Raw genomic sequence first — 17,884 nt, 5'->3', positions numbered from 1 at the left:
GAATAATAATACAAACTCTCATATTTTGGGCCACTGTTGCTTAAGCGCGTTGTGATCATTTACAGCTCTTATTCATTCTCTGACTTAATTTGGATTAAAGAATAATATTAAAAACACTTCATAAATATTAAGGTGGAATGTGGTCCCTGCTTGCCTACACTGTAATAAATGCAGCATAAAGTTAAAACTACTTTGTTTGGCAAGTCAATTCAGCCTAAAATTTTAAGTTTTGCCTTAAAAAAAGTTGACAAAACTTATAAATTCAAGTTGAAATTGTTTAACTTAATTTTTTTACTCAATCCGGCAGCCTTATTTTGAAAAGTTGCCCACCAGCATTTCTTTTTTCCACAAAAGTTGGGAAAGAAACATTTCATCATATCTCATATATATTTTTTTCTCTGCTTATAAACTCCTAAATATGAGTATTTTTCTTCAAATAACTTTTCTTCTTTAGCAAAAAGCTAAAATAATTGCATTTTTATGAAGGAATTTTTGATGCATTTTGGAAAAGGATAAAAACAGATTTATTAATGTATAATTATTAGTAGATGCGCTATATTTTTATTATTAAGAAACTGTCCAATATTTTAAGATTGCTTTCTCCTCTCTAAACTCAACAGTTTACAGTATGTGCTGCTGGGGATCACAACACTACAGAAAATAGAGCATAAAAAGCACAAAACAGAGTTTAAATTATATGGACTCTAAATGAGATAAAAAAAATGCATGAATACAATTTTTAAATGTTAAGAAAACTCAAAATATAAAGGGAAAATAAGGGGGAAACATTGATTGACAAAGTCCTTAAAATACAGTCAGTATGTCATAGCAATGTAAACTTTCTCATAATAATGACTTCATATTTCATATTTATAAGATACTTTCTCATAATAATGACTAAGTGTCTCATAATAATGAAAAGCTTTCTCAAAATTAAAACTTAACATGCGCGATGTGGCCAGAACACTGCACGCTGGCGACATCCACTGGAAAAAGGATTTTAAGAAAATCCAATGAGAATGACTAGATTTTACAAAACAATTGTTTTTATTATATATGATATTATAACCATTTTCAAATTAAAATACAAGTTGTAATGTTTTTAAATATCATTATAGTCCTATCTTTTTTTAATAAGATACTAAGTCATTATTATAAGGAAGTTTCTCTTAAACAAAATCTGGTTCACCAAATAAGGTTGAGAACTTTTATATGAATTCCACAAAGCAAGGTTCTTATGTGTTTTTTACATTATGTATATATAAAATACAGGAAAAACGCAGCGTGCTGAAAAATACATCCTCTCAAATTATGACTATTCACCAATCCACACTATAGTCGCTGCAGGAACGTGGACGCAAATTCGGAAAATTTGACTTTGGTTCATAAAAGTAATAAAGCGGCTGACTGGCAGCAGGGAAAATTAGTCGGCAGGCTGCCGGGATTGTTGCGGTGAATGATCCCAATTTTTCGGAGCTGGACCAACTTTTGCGGAATCTACAGGGGAAGTGTCAAAGATTGACATGTTGTGACCACTGCTCTGCTGGAATGGATTTGACTGACAGTGCTTTGACAACTAAACAGACAAATGCACAAAATTAAGAGTGAGATATCATTACTCTTAAAGTGGTCTTATAATACACACATGTACAAATCCAATGGGTGGAAACTATCTGTACACTAAGAAAGAAAGGATGTGTTCATTTTTTACACATTATACTATTTAACACATTCTGTGTTATTTTAACACAGTAAATGTGTCATTGTGTGTTGATTTTGTGTTAAAATAAGATGTGTTGTTCCAATAATAACATAGAGATGTGTTTAGTTAGGGAGAACACATTAATGTGTTGTTTTAACACAACTGTTTTAAGAGTGTACCATCTTAAATTGCATTGCATCATGTTTTTATTGCATCATAGAGGGGTGAATGGCATTGGTGGCTGCTCATATGTATCTTTAACGTATCGTATCTTAGGCTATGCATCGAGATAATGGAGATGCACATCCCTAATAAAAATATATGTTGTATCTGCGATTATTTTACAGTGTAGCAATGTGTGTTTATATTGAAACTAAAACGAACATTTGTCTTTATAAAAGTTCTCTCACATTTCATGAAGTTTATTGAGTTGGCTCGCACGATTTTCGGTTGGAGAGCGAAGGTCATGTGATTTCCAGCAAGGAAACATCAATACTGACTGTATTTTGCATTGCATTGTAAGAATTTTTAGGGAATGAACGTTCCAGTTCACTGGAAGGATTTTGCCATAATGGCCCTTAAAATGTCCGACTCCCTGATCAGTGCCCAGACTACTGAACACAGGAGCGGATTGAGACGCAGCCTACAGTAAGTTTAGGTAAATTCCAGCAGTTTTCCCAGCTTAACGCGCTGTACTGTACCTGGTACTGTAGTTTATTTTTGTCAATGTAATGCAGAGCCAAACCAGACCTGACTGACATGGAGAATAACACTGGATTTATTACACAGTGTACAATAGTTGCCTCGGGCAGCTGTCAAATAAACAACAGCAGGGCTCAAGTATAGTTGTGGGCTGTTTGTATGCAGTAGTTGTCACCAAGTTCGTTCACATTATTCATACGAGGAGGTGAAATCCATAAAACATTTACGACCAATTGACAAGTCGAAAAATCCATTTGTGTGAATGCCTTTTTATATTTTTATAAACAGGAACCAATGACCAGCCTACTCTTCTCAAAGTCAACCTTAAAGTAACAGCGTATATATTTAGGAGAACTGGTTGAAGATTTAACTCTTTCCCTGCCATTGACAAGCTATCTAGTCCAGTGGTTCTCAAACTTTTTCAGCGTGCGGCCCCCTTGTGTAGAGTGCATTCCTTTGCGGCCCCCCCCCAAAAGAAAATTTATGACAAAAAACTGTTCTAAAACTTAACATTTTAATTAAACAAAACATTACATTATACAAAGTATTGCTGTTGGTTAGTAGCCAACTAATTACACAGAATTCATGATAAATTTATGTATTTTATAAAATACCATGGCACCCAAGTTTGAGAACCACTGATCTTGTCAATTAAGAGAAAATATTTCCCTGTCAATGACGCTTTTCTGACAAGTTTTTGCGGTAATCTGTAACTACGCTATTATCCACTAGAAGGCTAGATTATCACTAGTTTACCCAATTTATAAAAAAACTAAAGCAAAACCAAATTAAATTCCTTTTAAACTCTGTGTATGTTTTGTTAATCGTTCTAAATCTGACCTCCAACCAAATTCCTTTACAGAAATGCAATTATCTCAGCATTTTGCTCAAAATGTTGTGTTGTTGAGGAAACCTACTCATAATTAACAAGTTATAAAAAGAGAAGAAATTTTCGTTTTGTTTGTTTGAAAGTAAAGGGTCTGTTCTTTCATTTGATATATTTGTATGTTTATATAATTATAGAAGAACATTTTCCTGAAAAGCATTTTGTGAAAATCACAAAAAATGCTGGCGGGGAATGAGTTAAAGTGTAGGTCTCAGATGAGTTCATAATCATCGAGTGATACGCAAACACTGTCAAAATTACTTTATTTCTGGCTTCCATGGTAACACTGCGCACTTCCAGTGGGTCGATTACCCCAGAGAGAGAGAGAGAGAGAGAGAGAGAGAAAACACAGAAAGTGTTCGAGGATGAAAACGTAGAAACATTAAAACAGCATTATAAAGTAACAGAGTCAATATGTGAATATCCTTCAGCATCTCACTAACCACAGGATCTGACCATGAGAACAGTTGCCATGGCGACCTTGACCGTGGCTTAGGCCTTTCAGAGTCACGATCCGGTCTGAGGCATAAGCATGTGTTCATTTCACAAGGCAAACTGGCATTTGGCTGTCACGATTCATTCATGAGTGATAAATAAACCTCCTCACCTCAAACTTCTGCCTCATCTCCATGTTAATGTCATCCTCTTCTGGAATAGGCACATTATAATACTCGCCTTCCTCCTGGTTTAACATCTTATACCTGTCACACACAAAACACAACGCAGATACACGTCACACCATACTGAAGCTCTTTATTAAGTCCAAGTAGGTATTTGACATGGCAAACGGTGACAGACATTACATAACGGACTTTAAGGCGGAGTGCATGATTTTTGAAAAACACTTTGAAAAGTAGTCGGGCCAAGTACCAAAACACACTTGTAGCCAATCAGCAGTAAGGGGCGTGTCCAGGGCTTAAAAACGAAAAAAATTATCAATCGTTTCACTCCGAGCAGAATCGATATTTTAACGTTTCCGTTTTTGCGTTCCTCATTGAACATTTACGCTCCGAAAACGGTTTACTTAGAAAAAATACCGGTTAATAACGTTATTTTAATTCAGGCTATACTTTAACAAATGCATGCATACAGACTAATTTTCACACAAAAATAATAACATAACACATGATATAACTAAACTTCAACATTTCATTAATTGTTAAAACCACAAAAGAAATACCTGCATTCATTTTAAGTATAAACAGCTGAAAAAAACGACCCGTTTTCAACCATGTCTTTTACTGGTTGAAACCGCAGCATACTCTGCTGGATGTTTATGTTAAATGTGCCTCTGTAAGTTACCTCAGTGATTCCCGGCTACTGTACTTCTCCCCCACATCCTTCAATATTGCAGACAGACTTGTTGACTTTTGAGTTACAGTTTGCATCTTCATATTTCCAAGCAAGTTTTAACTTAAACATACCTCTGAACATTTGATGGGTAGCTTTGTGGTTATTTAAGACAAATGCTATCGGGCCGGAGACTCGATGACTGCTGCGCGGGCATTTCACTCACGCTATGTGTCAAAGTCACTCACGCTTGATGCGTCAAAGTCACATGTTGTACTGTTCAAATCATGATTGATCACTGATAAGTACAATATTAAAGAAAACGATAAAATAACGTTATTAACCGATTAATGGTCATTTTAAATAAACGTTTCTGTTCAGAACGATTAAAATTGATTTCGTTTTAGTTTTCGTTTTTGTTCCTGTTAAAATTTCGTTCGTTTCCGGTTTTCGTTTTCGTTCCTTGAACCGGTTCAGAGCCCTGGGCGTGTCATTGCCTGGGTTGCGTATGTATGGTGGGGTTTATCAAAAGAAGGTCCAGATTCTATTGAGCGTGTTTGTTTGGGTGATTTCAAATGTCGACATTAACTTTCAAAGATCATGCACCCCGCCTTTAAAGGGGACATTTCCCAAGACTTTTTAAGAAATCAAATAAATCTTTGGTGTCCCCAGAGTGCTTATGTGAAGTTTTAGCTCAAAATATCATACAGATAATTTATTATAGCACTTTCTAGTTTTTTTTTGGGGGGGGGGGGTCCTTTAAAATGCAAATGAGCTGATCTCTGCACTAAATAGCATGGTTGTTAAACACAAAATACAATTATGCATTTGATTTTCTTGATATGTATTGTATAATGATTGAATCATCTGATATTATTATTAACAGATGTTTGTATGGGACTTACCAGCCGCAAACAGGAGCTTTGATGAGCTCGGACACACCAAAGGACATACAGCCCATAAAATCATTCCGGGTGGTTCTGTCCCAATCCCACACCTCCACAGACAGACGCCGCTCCTTATCCGAGGCCTTTAACTTACTGCAAACACACACACGCAACCGTGTTATTGTGAGAATCTGCTGTACAACACTGAGGAGTTATTTGTGTGCAAACTCACAAGATGAAGGATTCGTTCCAGGTGGGGTTGAGTGAGGAGCGGATGGTTCGGGTCTTCTGTTTGGTCTCATTCTTGGGGTCTGGGATTAGCTTGAGTTTCACGTATGGGTCTGAGAGCCCGTTGGGGTCCATGGGAATGAGGTTTCTGGCTTCACCCACTAATGAATAAGAAAATAACAGTTCCCATATAGTTCCTTTTTTAAAGGTTTATACAAAGAAAGTTTTTGCTAAATGATGCGCTGCTTATAACAAAAAGCAGGTGATAAAGTTTACACAAACACTGGGTTCATTTAAACATGCTGCAATGATACTGCCGACCAAAAGGGGGCGACACTTAACTTTGTCTTGCTCTCGCATTAAGTGATTTTTCAAACGTGAATGTGTAAAAATATTGCTGAAGTCTTTCAAGAAAGTAAATATTAGAGAAAAGTCTTCATGTGAAAGGCCTGACAGAAACACTGATGGCCATTAATTTGAATATCGCCTACACTGAGCAGAAACAGAAAGAGGGATGAAGGACGTTTTCATGGTTGTTGCTTAGATACAACATCTCTCTTCTGGGGTTACTAAAGCGTGTACTTCACATTTCACAACGTTTCCCTTTATCACTTGATCTTTCTACAGAAAGTACATGAAGATCATTTAGTAAAAGTAATGACATTTATCACACATAACTGATGTAATGTTAAAATGATCATTAGTTATTATAATTACTACTGATCATGGTATGAAGAAACCTTTACTCTCAAGAATTAAACTTTTATGGATGTAAAAGCTGTAAAATGTTGAGAAGAGGTGTACAATCAGACTCATACTGAATTATGTGAAAAATCTCATAGACCTTGACTGAAAGAGGGACAGAATATCAGAGACCTTGATCAGAAGAAGTCACCCCTACAGCAACCACAATGTGTTAAAAAAATTAATTAAAAAACATTTAATAGAGGAAGATGAAAACCTTTCACATCATCAAAGTAAAGCTGAGTTTATTTCTTGAAAATTAAACATTTATAATACTTTACTAAAACTGTATGGAGTTTTCCGGCTGTTTATAAACCTAAGTTATGATTCAATTGATAAGAAATGTAAGAGATATAATAATGTACAGTACTTAATATAAAGAAAAGATTATACACTGTCAAAAATAAAGGTACAAAGCTGTTACTGGGGCAGTACCGTTTAAAAAAGGTCCTAATGTGAACAATTTAGCTGCCAATATGTACCTTTGAAGTCTTTGGGTACAAAGGTGTACCTTTTTTGAAAGGGTACTGTCCCAGTGACAACTTTTGTACCTTTATTTCTGAGAGTATATTTTGTCATTATAAACAAACGATTGTAGCATAAATTCCTGAAATTTCAACTTCAAAGGCTATGTTTATAAGAAGTTTAAATAGTCTGAGAAATGCAGATGTTATGTGTTACATAACCACCAAATGTCCAGTGAAATGCATGCTGGGTAATCTGATAACACAGTCAAATGAGCTTGTTTTCTTTCATTGTTTATCAACAAAACACAAATGGTCAGCCAAGATTCCCCCATCTGATTACAACTCTGTATAAACAAGAGCATAAAATAATACACTAGCACTCAAAACATAACATTTGGCACTTTGACGCTTTAAGAAAGAAAAATCTGTTATATACGCAAATAGCAAATAATACAAGTTATAAGTTAAAGGGGACATTTCACAAGACTTTTTTAAGATGTCAAATAAATCTTTGGTGTCCCAAAAGTATATATGTGAAGTTTTAGCTCAAAATATCATATAGATAATTGATTATATCATGTTTAAATTGCCCCTTTGTAGGCAGGGACGGATTATGGCGATGATGTGCCCTGGGCACGGATGTCTCAAAGGCCCCCTTTACCAATTTTTTGGGCAACAGCGTTGCACGTGTATGCACAGGGCTCAAGTGTTGGTTCGCCTCTGCCTGTATGCCCCATTTTACAGGATTAACAATGGCACTAATACACGGGGAGAGAATGCACACAATATTCTGTACTTTCACACCACAAATTGGTTTATTTATATCTTACCAGTATCTGCCAACATACATACTGTACAACATACTCAATCAAAAAGATTCTGACCTCTCCAAATCATATCACAGGAGAAAATTCCATAAATATTTTACATTTCTACATTTAGCAGACATTTCATTACATTTCACAGTCGTTCACCACAGGCATTTAGGGGCTGGAAACACCAAAACTTTTTTTTTTTAGCCGAGCGCTTTGGTAGCTGTAAGCCGGTTGGTTGCTGTGGTAATGTCCCGCCCCTCCTCCACTTGAATTGGACGGCCGTGTGAGAACTGACATTAGCCTCTTTCACACAGTAATTCTGGTAAATTACCATGAATTTACCAGAATGAATTTACCAGTAAATACAAAAATGTGCTGTTCACACATGCAGTGACGTTCCGTCTTTTTACCAGTAAGACATTATTCACACATCAGTATCAAAATACCGGTAAACTCGGAGAGAAAGCGGAAGTTACCTGTGGCGCGCGGCCGGCGAGCTCCGTCCGTGTCGTATTTGTAAACGGCGGGTTATGACTTAATATCCACGGTCCGTATTTTGTTGTTTTCACATCTGTGGCAAGCGGTCGCGAAGTTGCTCGTGACCAAACAACATTGCGTTAGGCGGCGTCAAACGGAACCTGCGCGTTTGCACATTAGGCTTCACAGATGGTGTGCTAAGGACGTCGGCAATTTGGCAATTAGATGGTAAGCTGTTTTAAACAACTTTGGTGAAGAAATGTGGATGTTAACTTCAGGTGTGCTCGACTTTTAAGCAACATGTGTGTGGAAACGTCTGTAAACAGTCTGGGTGATACCGCGTCACCTGTATAAAAAACTTTCTGATTGGCCCGCCCGATCTGTCAGCGCGGTCTGACGTCATCTAAATGCCGGTAATGCTATATTTTTCGTTCACACACAGCGCTTACCGGCAAATTACCGTTAATCTTACAACCTGTCTTACTGGTAAATTGGGAGCACTGATTTACCGGAAAGGTTCTGTTCACACATGACATGTTAACTGCAATTTACCAGTAAATTACCAGTAAAGACTGTATGTGTGAAAGAGACTAATGACGAGCGGAGATTTCACTCAAAGTTGAATATTTTTTGAACTCTCAGCGCTGAGTGCGGAAAAAACCCAGAGCGCCGGTTTTCAGCGCGGAAAAAACCCGCTAGCTGCTTACTTATTTGAAAAACGCAGAGTTTCCATTGGAATCAATTGAAAACATGCGCTGGCCGCGGGCGTAAAAGCTTTGTGTGTCCAGCCCCTAAAGACAGTGAATTTATACGTCCTTGACACATTTTGCTTCTTAGTTCGTTTTTTACTCTTGCCATTAGAGAAAATGAACGTTCTCCTTCACAGTTGCTGACTGGCAGGGTGAGGAAAAGCTGTCCTTTTGTGCTTTCTTATCATTGATCCACTTGGTTGTGGTTTTAAACTCATTTTTGTTTTGGTTTTTGAGTAACCATCTTCTGCGCGTGACTTTTATATTACGCAATGCTTTTCACTCGCCTCTAGATGTCTCTCTCAACAGCGCAGCAATAGATTAAAATTATTTATTTGATTTATTTACTAGTTAATACTTTGCAACTGCAAAAAAACTACATTATTCTTCAATATTTAACACAACTTTACTGAACATAAAATTAAAATTAAAATATTTATTTGAAAATAATAGACACAGTAAATTTGACAGGGCCCCCTGCTGGCCCAGTGCCCTGGGCAAGTGCCCAGTAGGCCCGTGCGTTAATCCGTGCCTGTTTGTAGGTGTAAGGAAAATCCTGCCGTTTTGCGTGTCCTTTAAAATGCAAATGAGTTGATCTCTGCACTAAATAGCAGTGCCGTGGTTGGATAATGCAGATTAAGGGGTAGTATTATCCCCTTCTGACATCACAAGGGGAGCCAGATTTCAATGAGCTATTTTTTACATGCTTGCAGAGAATGGTTAACCAAAACTTAGTTGCTGGGTTGATCTTTTTCACATTTTCTAGGTTCATAGAAACACTGAGGACCCGATCATAGCACTTAAAAAGTCAGATTTTCATCATATGTCCCCTTTAAAGAAATAGAACCCAAAAAGAAAGTTGTGTACAACAGATGTGTATGTGTGTGTGTGTGTGTGTGTGTGTGTGTGTGTGTGTGTGTGTGTGTGTTTGTGAGAGAGAGAGAGAGAGAGAGAGAGAGAGAAAGAGCATTGCACATTTTGATTTGTTCTAAATGTACCTTATTTTAACACTTTTTAAGTTTTTAATACTCTTAACAACATGGGCGTGGACAAATATGAATGCTTTAAGCAAATGTAGGTTTATTATTAGTGAAAGAGTCAAACATTTACAAAAAAAAATCCAGTTAAAGATTTTTTAAGTTCAAAAACAAAATCACCGCATTTAAAATCATTGGAAAAACTAATAGATTTGGCACACACAAAGTCAAAGACAATATCAATATATGTTATATATATATATATATATATATATATATATATATATATATATATATATATATATATATACGGAAGTGACAATGGTAAGGAAATATGAAAAATAGTTGAGTAACCAATACGTGTGAATGCTACGGAAAAATTAGAAAAAAATTCTGTGACTATCCCAACTTAATAAGACACACGGAGAGTGTTTAAAAACAGCGCATGTGTGCGTGCAGCTTTTCCAGTCAGAGATGAGCGAATCCTAAAGAAGCCCCATTCACCAATACTAAAATGACCAGTAAGTGGCCGAATGATACAAACAGTGAGGCGGTTACTGTTATGTTATCAGTACAATAACCAGAAAGAACTGTTGTATAAATATATATATATAATATTACGAAGGAATTATGTTGGCATGTCAAGAGCATTGACTCTCTTTTATATTTTGATAGCCTATTAAGATTGCAAAAGATTTGCTCTTATTTTTGAGCAACAGTTCTCTAAAAAATAAAAAAGTCTGAAATTATTTATCATCCTAGTATTTATTTAAAGTCCTTTCTATTGACCATTCCAAACTAAACAGAAGAGCTCCACACAGCAGGTGAGGAAGAGAGCTAAGTGTATGTGACCAAGTCTGTTGAAACTACAATACACCCATAAACAATGTTGACCTTTCCACACAGACCCAAATAAGGACACAAAACAGGAGTATCAAATGCACATCAACATCATTAAGCCTATATCTGTCCCGACAATAGCAAAAATCCTGGACAGACATTTAAAAACAAGCCATAAATGTAAGGGATGTTTTACTGAGGCTTTATCTATTAATGAAATGCCAACCCTTACCCTTCTGCACTGCCAGTAGATACATACTCACCCTAATCATCTAGAATCTTACTTATTTATGTGACACAAAAGGAGAAAGCAGTTCATAATCACTATATCTGTTAAGATTCAAAACAAACATGGTAAAAACTGGTCCGGGTCTTCTTAAGCTTTCTGTAGGTAACAGACAGGGGTAAAAAGAGTGCTTCAACCAGAATTAAAAGCCTTATCGAACAAATAGGATTTTAATTTAGCTGCGCCACGTTGCATGTAGGACAACTAACGGGTATCGTGCACTGGACATGCACATTCTCAGTCTATGTTAAACAATTTTGGACAAATATGACATTATTTAATGTTAAACTATTTGAGTGGCGTGGCAAGGACTTAAGCAGCATCCAGAGTCACAGCAGACAGCCGCCATCAGTCACCCCTGGTGTGTGTACATCTTACCAAACCTATGCTTTAAAACTTGCGTGAGTATGAACTGAGTCACAAATAAAGCCATGCAATGCTTCAAAATCACTGTCGGTCATAAAGTACTGCATCAATCCCAGTTATTATAATCCCCTGTATAGAGCAAGCATGTACATCTCTGCAATGTCATCTCTGAGCCGATATTCTGATCAATTCAAATTAAATTTTATAGTGGAGCCAAGCAGCTTTACATAAAAAACATATTGGTAAGAGACATAAAGATAAACACTATAAAAGTATAGAAATAACTTCCAAATAATACAGGAAAAGAACCTAACATGCAGGGGCATTATGAAATGTGTAAAATACCCGGTGTTATTACCATCTGAATACATCTCTATCAGCAGTAAACCACAGTGTAAAACATGGCATATCCTGAGGCCAGCAGGTGGCGCTATGACTGTATGTGGATAATTCCATGTTAATGTGTTCAGGCCAGGGCACTTATCAAACATGTGAAGCGTGGGGCAGATTGGACATTGTATGCCTGAGTTAGAACAACTTCCTGTTTTATGGCGAAAAGCCAAAAATTTGCCAGGCCGGCACAGACACACCCTTCAACGAAAAGTCAAAAGCGCCACAATTTAACATTGCAAAGGCCTTAAGATGAGACTGACCAAATATGATGATGATCTGATAAAATCTCTATGAGGAGTTTGTTAAAGTATGAAGCCTGGAAATGGCAAAATTTGCACAGAAATCACAGCGAAAATTCAAAATGGCCGACTTCCGGTGGGGTTTAGAGCTTGGTTCCAAGGGACTTTTTGTAGGTGATAGATGACCCTACCAAATTTCGTATCTGTAAGTTTTTCGTTTTGGCAGAGCTTTTCTCTTGAAATTTTGCAGGTGGCGCTATCTTCTGATGCATTTACCACATGTACATTTTCGTCACTTCTGACGTGTGTGCAAAGTTTCATGAGTTTTCGAGCATGTTTAGGCCCTCAAAAATGCGATTCGTTTTGAAGAAGAAGAAGAAAAAGAAACTGGCCTGCTCCTTGGTGCTCGGGCCCTAATTAAGTCCAAGTACTCGCTGTCATACGCTATGTTTGATGTGTGCTTTAATGGGTTAACGCCTAAGAGACAGAACAACATGGACGATCTACTGTATGTTTTTATTTACTCATCCTCTGCTTGTCATGGCGCTTCTGTAGAAAAACAGCAAGGATAAATTCTTATTGTATGAAAGTATCTTAAATAAATGCCTTGTAGTGTTTTGCATGCATAACAATTGCATACAGGTTTAAAATGAGGTGAGGGTAAATGATGGCAGCATTTTCATATTTGGGTCAACTATTGCTTTTACACAAGCGTTAATGTCATAACTACTGTCTTACTGTGGACTGATGTCTCATAAGAAATTGGGCTTTTAGCTTTGAAACAAGTGTAGCGATGAGTGTAGGATCCCACAGTCACAGTCTGTACCGACTGAATGAGAAGAAAACAGGACAGAAGACGATCATCTCCACATCTCTGCCTGAGGCCTGTTTCTTTCTTCTGTGTGTATCTTTTTGTGCATGTGTGTGTTTGTAAACTAATGTGTTCCTGGCTGGAAAGATTTAATCAAATCTGAACTCATAAAAGCCTTCTCATCACACCTCTGAACACATAACCTCTCAGATATTGAATATATCCTTTAACCCACACAACAGCATACAGATGTTACTTCCCTCATATATGAATGGTAGGACCCCTCCTAGCAGCGAGTGATGCTATAGACTACTACATAACTTTAGCTTTAACGCTGTGTAAGTACTGTATGATGATTATTTCAATAGTTCAGTCTGGTACAGCCTCGACTTACTGTAGCATCACAAATATGGGATTTAAATCCTGCCAGGATTCAAAACTGAAAAAAAGGCTCTGAAAGGTTGAAATTTAGTGTTCGCAAACTCAAAATCTTACAAAAAAAGTTTTGCAACATCGAAAAATAAGATTTGCAAGCTTGCAAAATTTAAAAAAATAAAAATATATCTGCAAACATTATGTTGTTTTTGAGATTTCCTTTTTCGGAACCGCAACATCTTTTTTACGATGTTGCGCAAACAATTTTTCAGAGTTTCAAATTTGTCAGTGTTCTCCCACTGTATAGTTTGTTTTCCAGGTTTGAAACCTTGTAAATGGTGAACTGAAAACTGGTGTGCAAATAGGTTAAAAAAAGTTTTGAAACTCTGAAAACTGAGGTTTGAAAGGGCTAAACTTATTACATTAAATTACATTTGCACTCCTTTGCAGACTATTTTTTCAGAGCTAAATTTACAACACCCACTTTGCGGAGATACGCCCACAAAGTTGCGAGCTTGCGACTCACGTGATTTGTGGCAGCGTTGTCACGCAGCTCTGCTCTGAAACTCTGAAACTCAGACTGAGCGAAAATGAAGCCTCGCAACCTTAAAAAAAAGCGTGGAGGGAGGGCCTTCTGCTCTTGGCCAATGCTTTGCTGTCTGCTGACGTACAGTCCAATCACAAGTCGTATTTACTGGAAATGTGGGATTGACCGACTTCTCCGCCAATGACGAAAGCGCACAGGATACGCAAACAGATGCACGGCTCTCTGGCCACAAATCGGTCAATTAACGCCACTAAACAAACCAATAAACCAATGTTCTTCCATTTCTTTATTAAATAATAAGATTTTAAACATCTGTTTACTCTTGTATTTGTAACTGTTTTGAACTGTGTACCGCTGGTTGCGGTAGCCGAACGGACTGCGTACGTGAGCCGCGAAAACAGCATGTTAAAATAACTAAAGGCGTGAGCCCCGACAATACATTTCCGCTCTTTTGTATTATTATTCTAAGGTATGTCCTTTCAATTTGGGAAAACGAATCTGTTGCTGATAATCGATGAATTAAAAGGAAATCCGTATTGCTTTAATACATCATTTAACAGCTGAGCTAAGCCTGCTTGCTGTACTGTGGCCATTGTGGATGCGTTTTTGATTGTTAATTAAACATGATTGCCCATACGATTATTTTACTTATACTGTATACCCTGCACTTGCATGCTAGCCTAGACTATTTTTATAATAGAAAAATCGACCTTATTCTTTTAACCAAAGAAAGGAATGCTGAATGAATGCTTAGGTTCCCTTTTCAAAAGTAGATAGATAGAGATCCAGCCTCTTATGAAGACCTTAGATGAGCCATCACCTGCGGAGAGATGACGCCAGCCAAGACGAGAACTCAAGATGAGCGCGGATCTGGCCCATATAACTGTCATATTAATAGACATCTTTTTAATCACACGGTAATTACTTTAAAATGCACATTAATTCTGGTAACCGTATGGTATATTTTATGTACTGTATAACGGCATCATCTTTTTGGCAAGCCTTAAACATTTAGCGATTTTAACCCTAAAACATAAGGCAAATGCCTCAGTCAAAGTATAAACAGTAAAAAAAATATTTAAGTAGTTAAATAATTTGTTATTGGGTAGCCTGCGTTTTCATTATTTCGGGTTTGTTTTTGTCAGAATTTGTTCTAATGCATCACATAAATTTACAGTAAAAGCAAACGAAAAATCAAGCTTTTATGCTCAAAAAGGGAGGCATAGCATCTAAGTACAGCCACTGGAACACATTAATGTGCCGCTGACAACTGTTAATCATATCACAGTGATGTGACACAACGAAAGACATTATGTTTTGTAATAAAGTAATATGTCATATACAATGTTATAACACCTAAACTACACTGTAAGAAATAATTCAGTGGCTTTATAAATATCACTAAAATAAAAGAGTAAAGAAACTTAATAAAATCTCTTAATGTCAGTAGGTGATTTAAGATATATGTTAGAAAAAATTTGTTGTCATTTATTTTGGTATATCCCCAAATTTAACAGATATTTTTGTGTAAAATGTACAGATATTATTTAGGTTTAGCCTATACATCAAATAAAATAAGATTTTAACTAACACATTATTTCTAATAAAGATCCTTATTTATTCTTGTAAAATATGGGGGGGGGTCAGTATTGCCGGAAAAAAAATAACCACCGCATAATGAGTTTATAGTCCCTTTAAAATTACACCTCATCGCTTTACTTTGAATGTCCGTGCGTGAATGCAGTTCCTGTGCAAGAAAATCTCTCACTTACTGAACCCTGCATGACCATTAGTGAGCATTATTAAAAATGTTGTCTAGACTATTCAATAAAAATATCCATTATTGCTTAACATTTCTGAAGGTGTCCAGTAATTGGCCTGCTTGTTTTGAATGCTTAATAAGCAAACTGCGTCATTTGGTCAAATGGAGGAGTTCATGAGATGTCTCTAAAATACGAAAGGGAATCTCAAAAGAGAAAAGTAGCGAAGTAAAGATGAACGTCAATGAAATTTGTTAGCAAAAATGTCCAAGTTCACGGCATATACAGGTTGAGAAGATGAGGACGAAGATCGTGGGGAAGGGGAAATGTATTTGTTTTCAATAAAAAGGTCGAACATGCAGCTCTTTGTGCATGTGTTGGACGTTATTTATTATCTATAAATATTATTATTATTAGCCTATATATCATATAAATGATAAGAATATAAATATATATTGACACATTAGGCTACTAAATGTGATTTGAAAATGACAAACAAATTTTTATAGCATATAAGCTAATACGATTATTTCATGTCCATGATGATTTAGCCTCCTTAAAGCCGCTATGAATAGTTTGAAAAATAGACCCTGTGACTTCATCACATCAGTAGTATTATTGTGCCTCTGCGTTGTTGCGTCTGTGTTGCTTGCAATCATTTTGCTTTTAAAAAACTACAATTGTCGGCCTGGGCCCGCCCAGATTGACAGCTGGCCCGCCCAATCAGAAATGTAAAAAAAATACTACTCTGATAGTTATGCTGCGTTCCAGGCAACCTGTAACCCGTAACTCACGACTTCAAAACCACGACTCACGACTCTGAACTGGGAGTACATCGATCTAGTACGAGTTCACGGGTGGGAAGTCACGGGTTTGACTGCCGTTCCAGTGCACTTTCACCGGTAGAAGGTTGTAAAAACACGAGTTACAGGCTGCCTGGAACGCATAGGGTCGTGAGTCGTGGTTTTGAAGTCGTAACTCACGGGTTTAAAAACCTGCCTGGAACGCGCCATTAGACATGGATACTACTTCATATGGTGTATTTTATCTATTGCATGTTATGTTAAAAACAGTAAAATTATAAGTAAGCCTGATAACTATTTAAAAACTATTATAAAGAAGTTGAATGTTGCGTTACATTATGGTTCTAATGAGAAAAATATTCCCGAGCAGCTTTCAGCAATGATCACTTTGAGAACTTTTTTTGCAAGCAAGTGGAAAACGTATTTTGAATAACAACACGTTATCAATATGTGCTGCGCCCTTTCCTCTCAATTACATAAACACACAAAAAAATATGACAGCGGGGTAAAAAAAATAGAAAGAAAAGATCTGATCATCACAGTGATGTTGTTTGATATAGCCTACCAGCTCTCTAACTCAGCACTATAAGTCACAGCACGTTTATTGCTACACTTTATACAATATAGCCTATTGCTTTTAAGCAACAAATAGCCTATCATAACAACCTATAAGCCTACTGTGTAATTGAGACATTAATTTAAGAAATGCATTAAAAGCAGAAAGACGTAGGCTGCGGAAATATAGCGGGTTCACTTCAATCCACACCACATACGTTCTTGGTTTGCTTCTTATTTATTAAATCAAGGCAATTGTTTGATTAAACATTGATTAATATTAAGATACAATTTATACAAAACGAAATTCACTTTAAAGAAAGTCTTTCTACAAAACAAACCTATGCAGGGCTACAAAAATGTATCTGCGCCCTGCCCGTCGGGCGGAGGAAAAAATATTGTAATGTGTTTGCATCATCTCAGATTTAGTTAGGTAATCATATTGTATGTAATTCGGTGTCATCTTGTTAGTCATTACTGTCCCTACTAACAAGGGAAACTGTCAGGAAATGAAGTGAAAGCATAATTAAACCCATTATTCCTTTCGTGTTCACGTCTGATGCGCGCTCCTGGGCTCCGCTCTTCACGAGTAGGCTACCCTCTTGCTCTTATGCTCATCAAAAAGTATATTAAATGTTTATTTATTTGTCATTTCGTTTAACCTCAGAGTCAAACATTATTCTAGCAATTCCGTTTTTCTTTCTTTATTTAGTAAGTTAACTTAAATATGTGAGAACGAAAATATATTTTTAGTGATTTGCATGAAGAGAATATGATGTTAGCTTCATTTTTAGCATTTAGTAGCTTCATTTATTTAAACAGTTTTAATAGGCTATTTTAAAAAGTATTAGTTTTTTTTGTGTTCATTTATATTTCTTGTCACTGTGTGCAGGTTCGTTTTTGTAGGCTATGACACCCCAATAATTTGTTTTTACCAAAAAGGCTTAATTAATGTCATGTTGCATTACAATTTAAAGTATATCAA

General features: G+C 36.5%; 1 protein-coding gene across 3 annotated transcripts in view; it reads right to left on the bottom strand.

Moving 5' to 3' along the window:
• Positions 1-17,884, bottom strand: part of prkcab (protein kinase C, alpha, b) — a 157,035-nt gene that overhangs the window by 38,510 nt on the left and 100,641 nt on the right. For all 3 annotated transcript variants that reach the window (XM_065249958.2, XM_065249959.2, XM_065249960.2), the window contains 3 exons: positions 5,700-5,856; positions 5,486-5,620; positions 3,898-3,991 (listed from right to left, as the gene is read on the bottom strand). In XM_065249958.2, the coding sequence (XP_065106030.2) occupies positions 3,898-3,991; positions 5,486-5,620; positions 5,700-5,856 (386 nt within the window). The remainder of the gene's footprint in view (positions 1-3,897; positions 3,992-5,485; positions 5,621-5,699; positions 5,857-17,884) is intronic.

The sequence above is a fragment of the Paramisgurnus dabryanus genome, chromosome 3 (assembly GCF_030506205.2).
Source record: "Paramisgurnus dabryanus chromosome 3, PD_genome_1.1, whole genome shotgun sequence".
In the NCBI taxonomy this organism is placed as follows: Eukaryota; Metazoa; Chordata; class Actinopteri; order Cypriniformes; family Cobitidae; genus Paramisgurnus; species Paramisgurnus dabryanus.
Note: the sequence above shows the minus strand (reverse complement) of the source record. Positions and strands in the feature narration are given on the sequence as shown.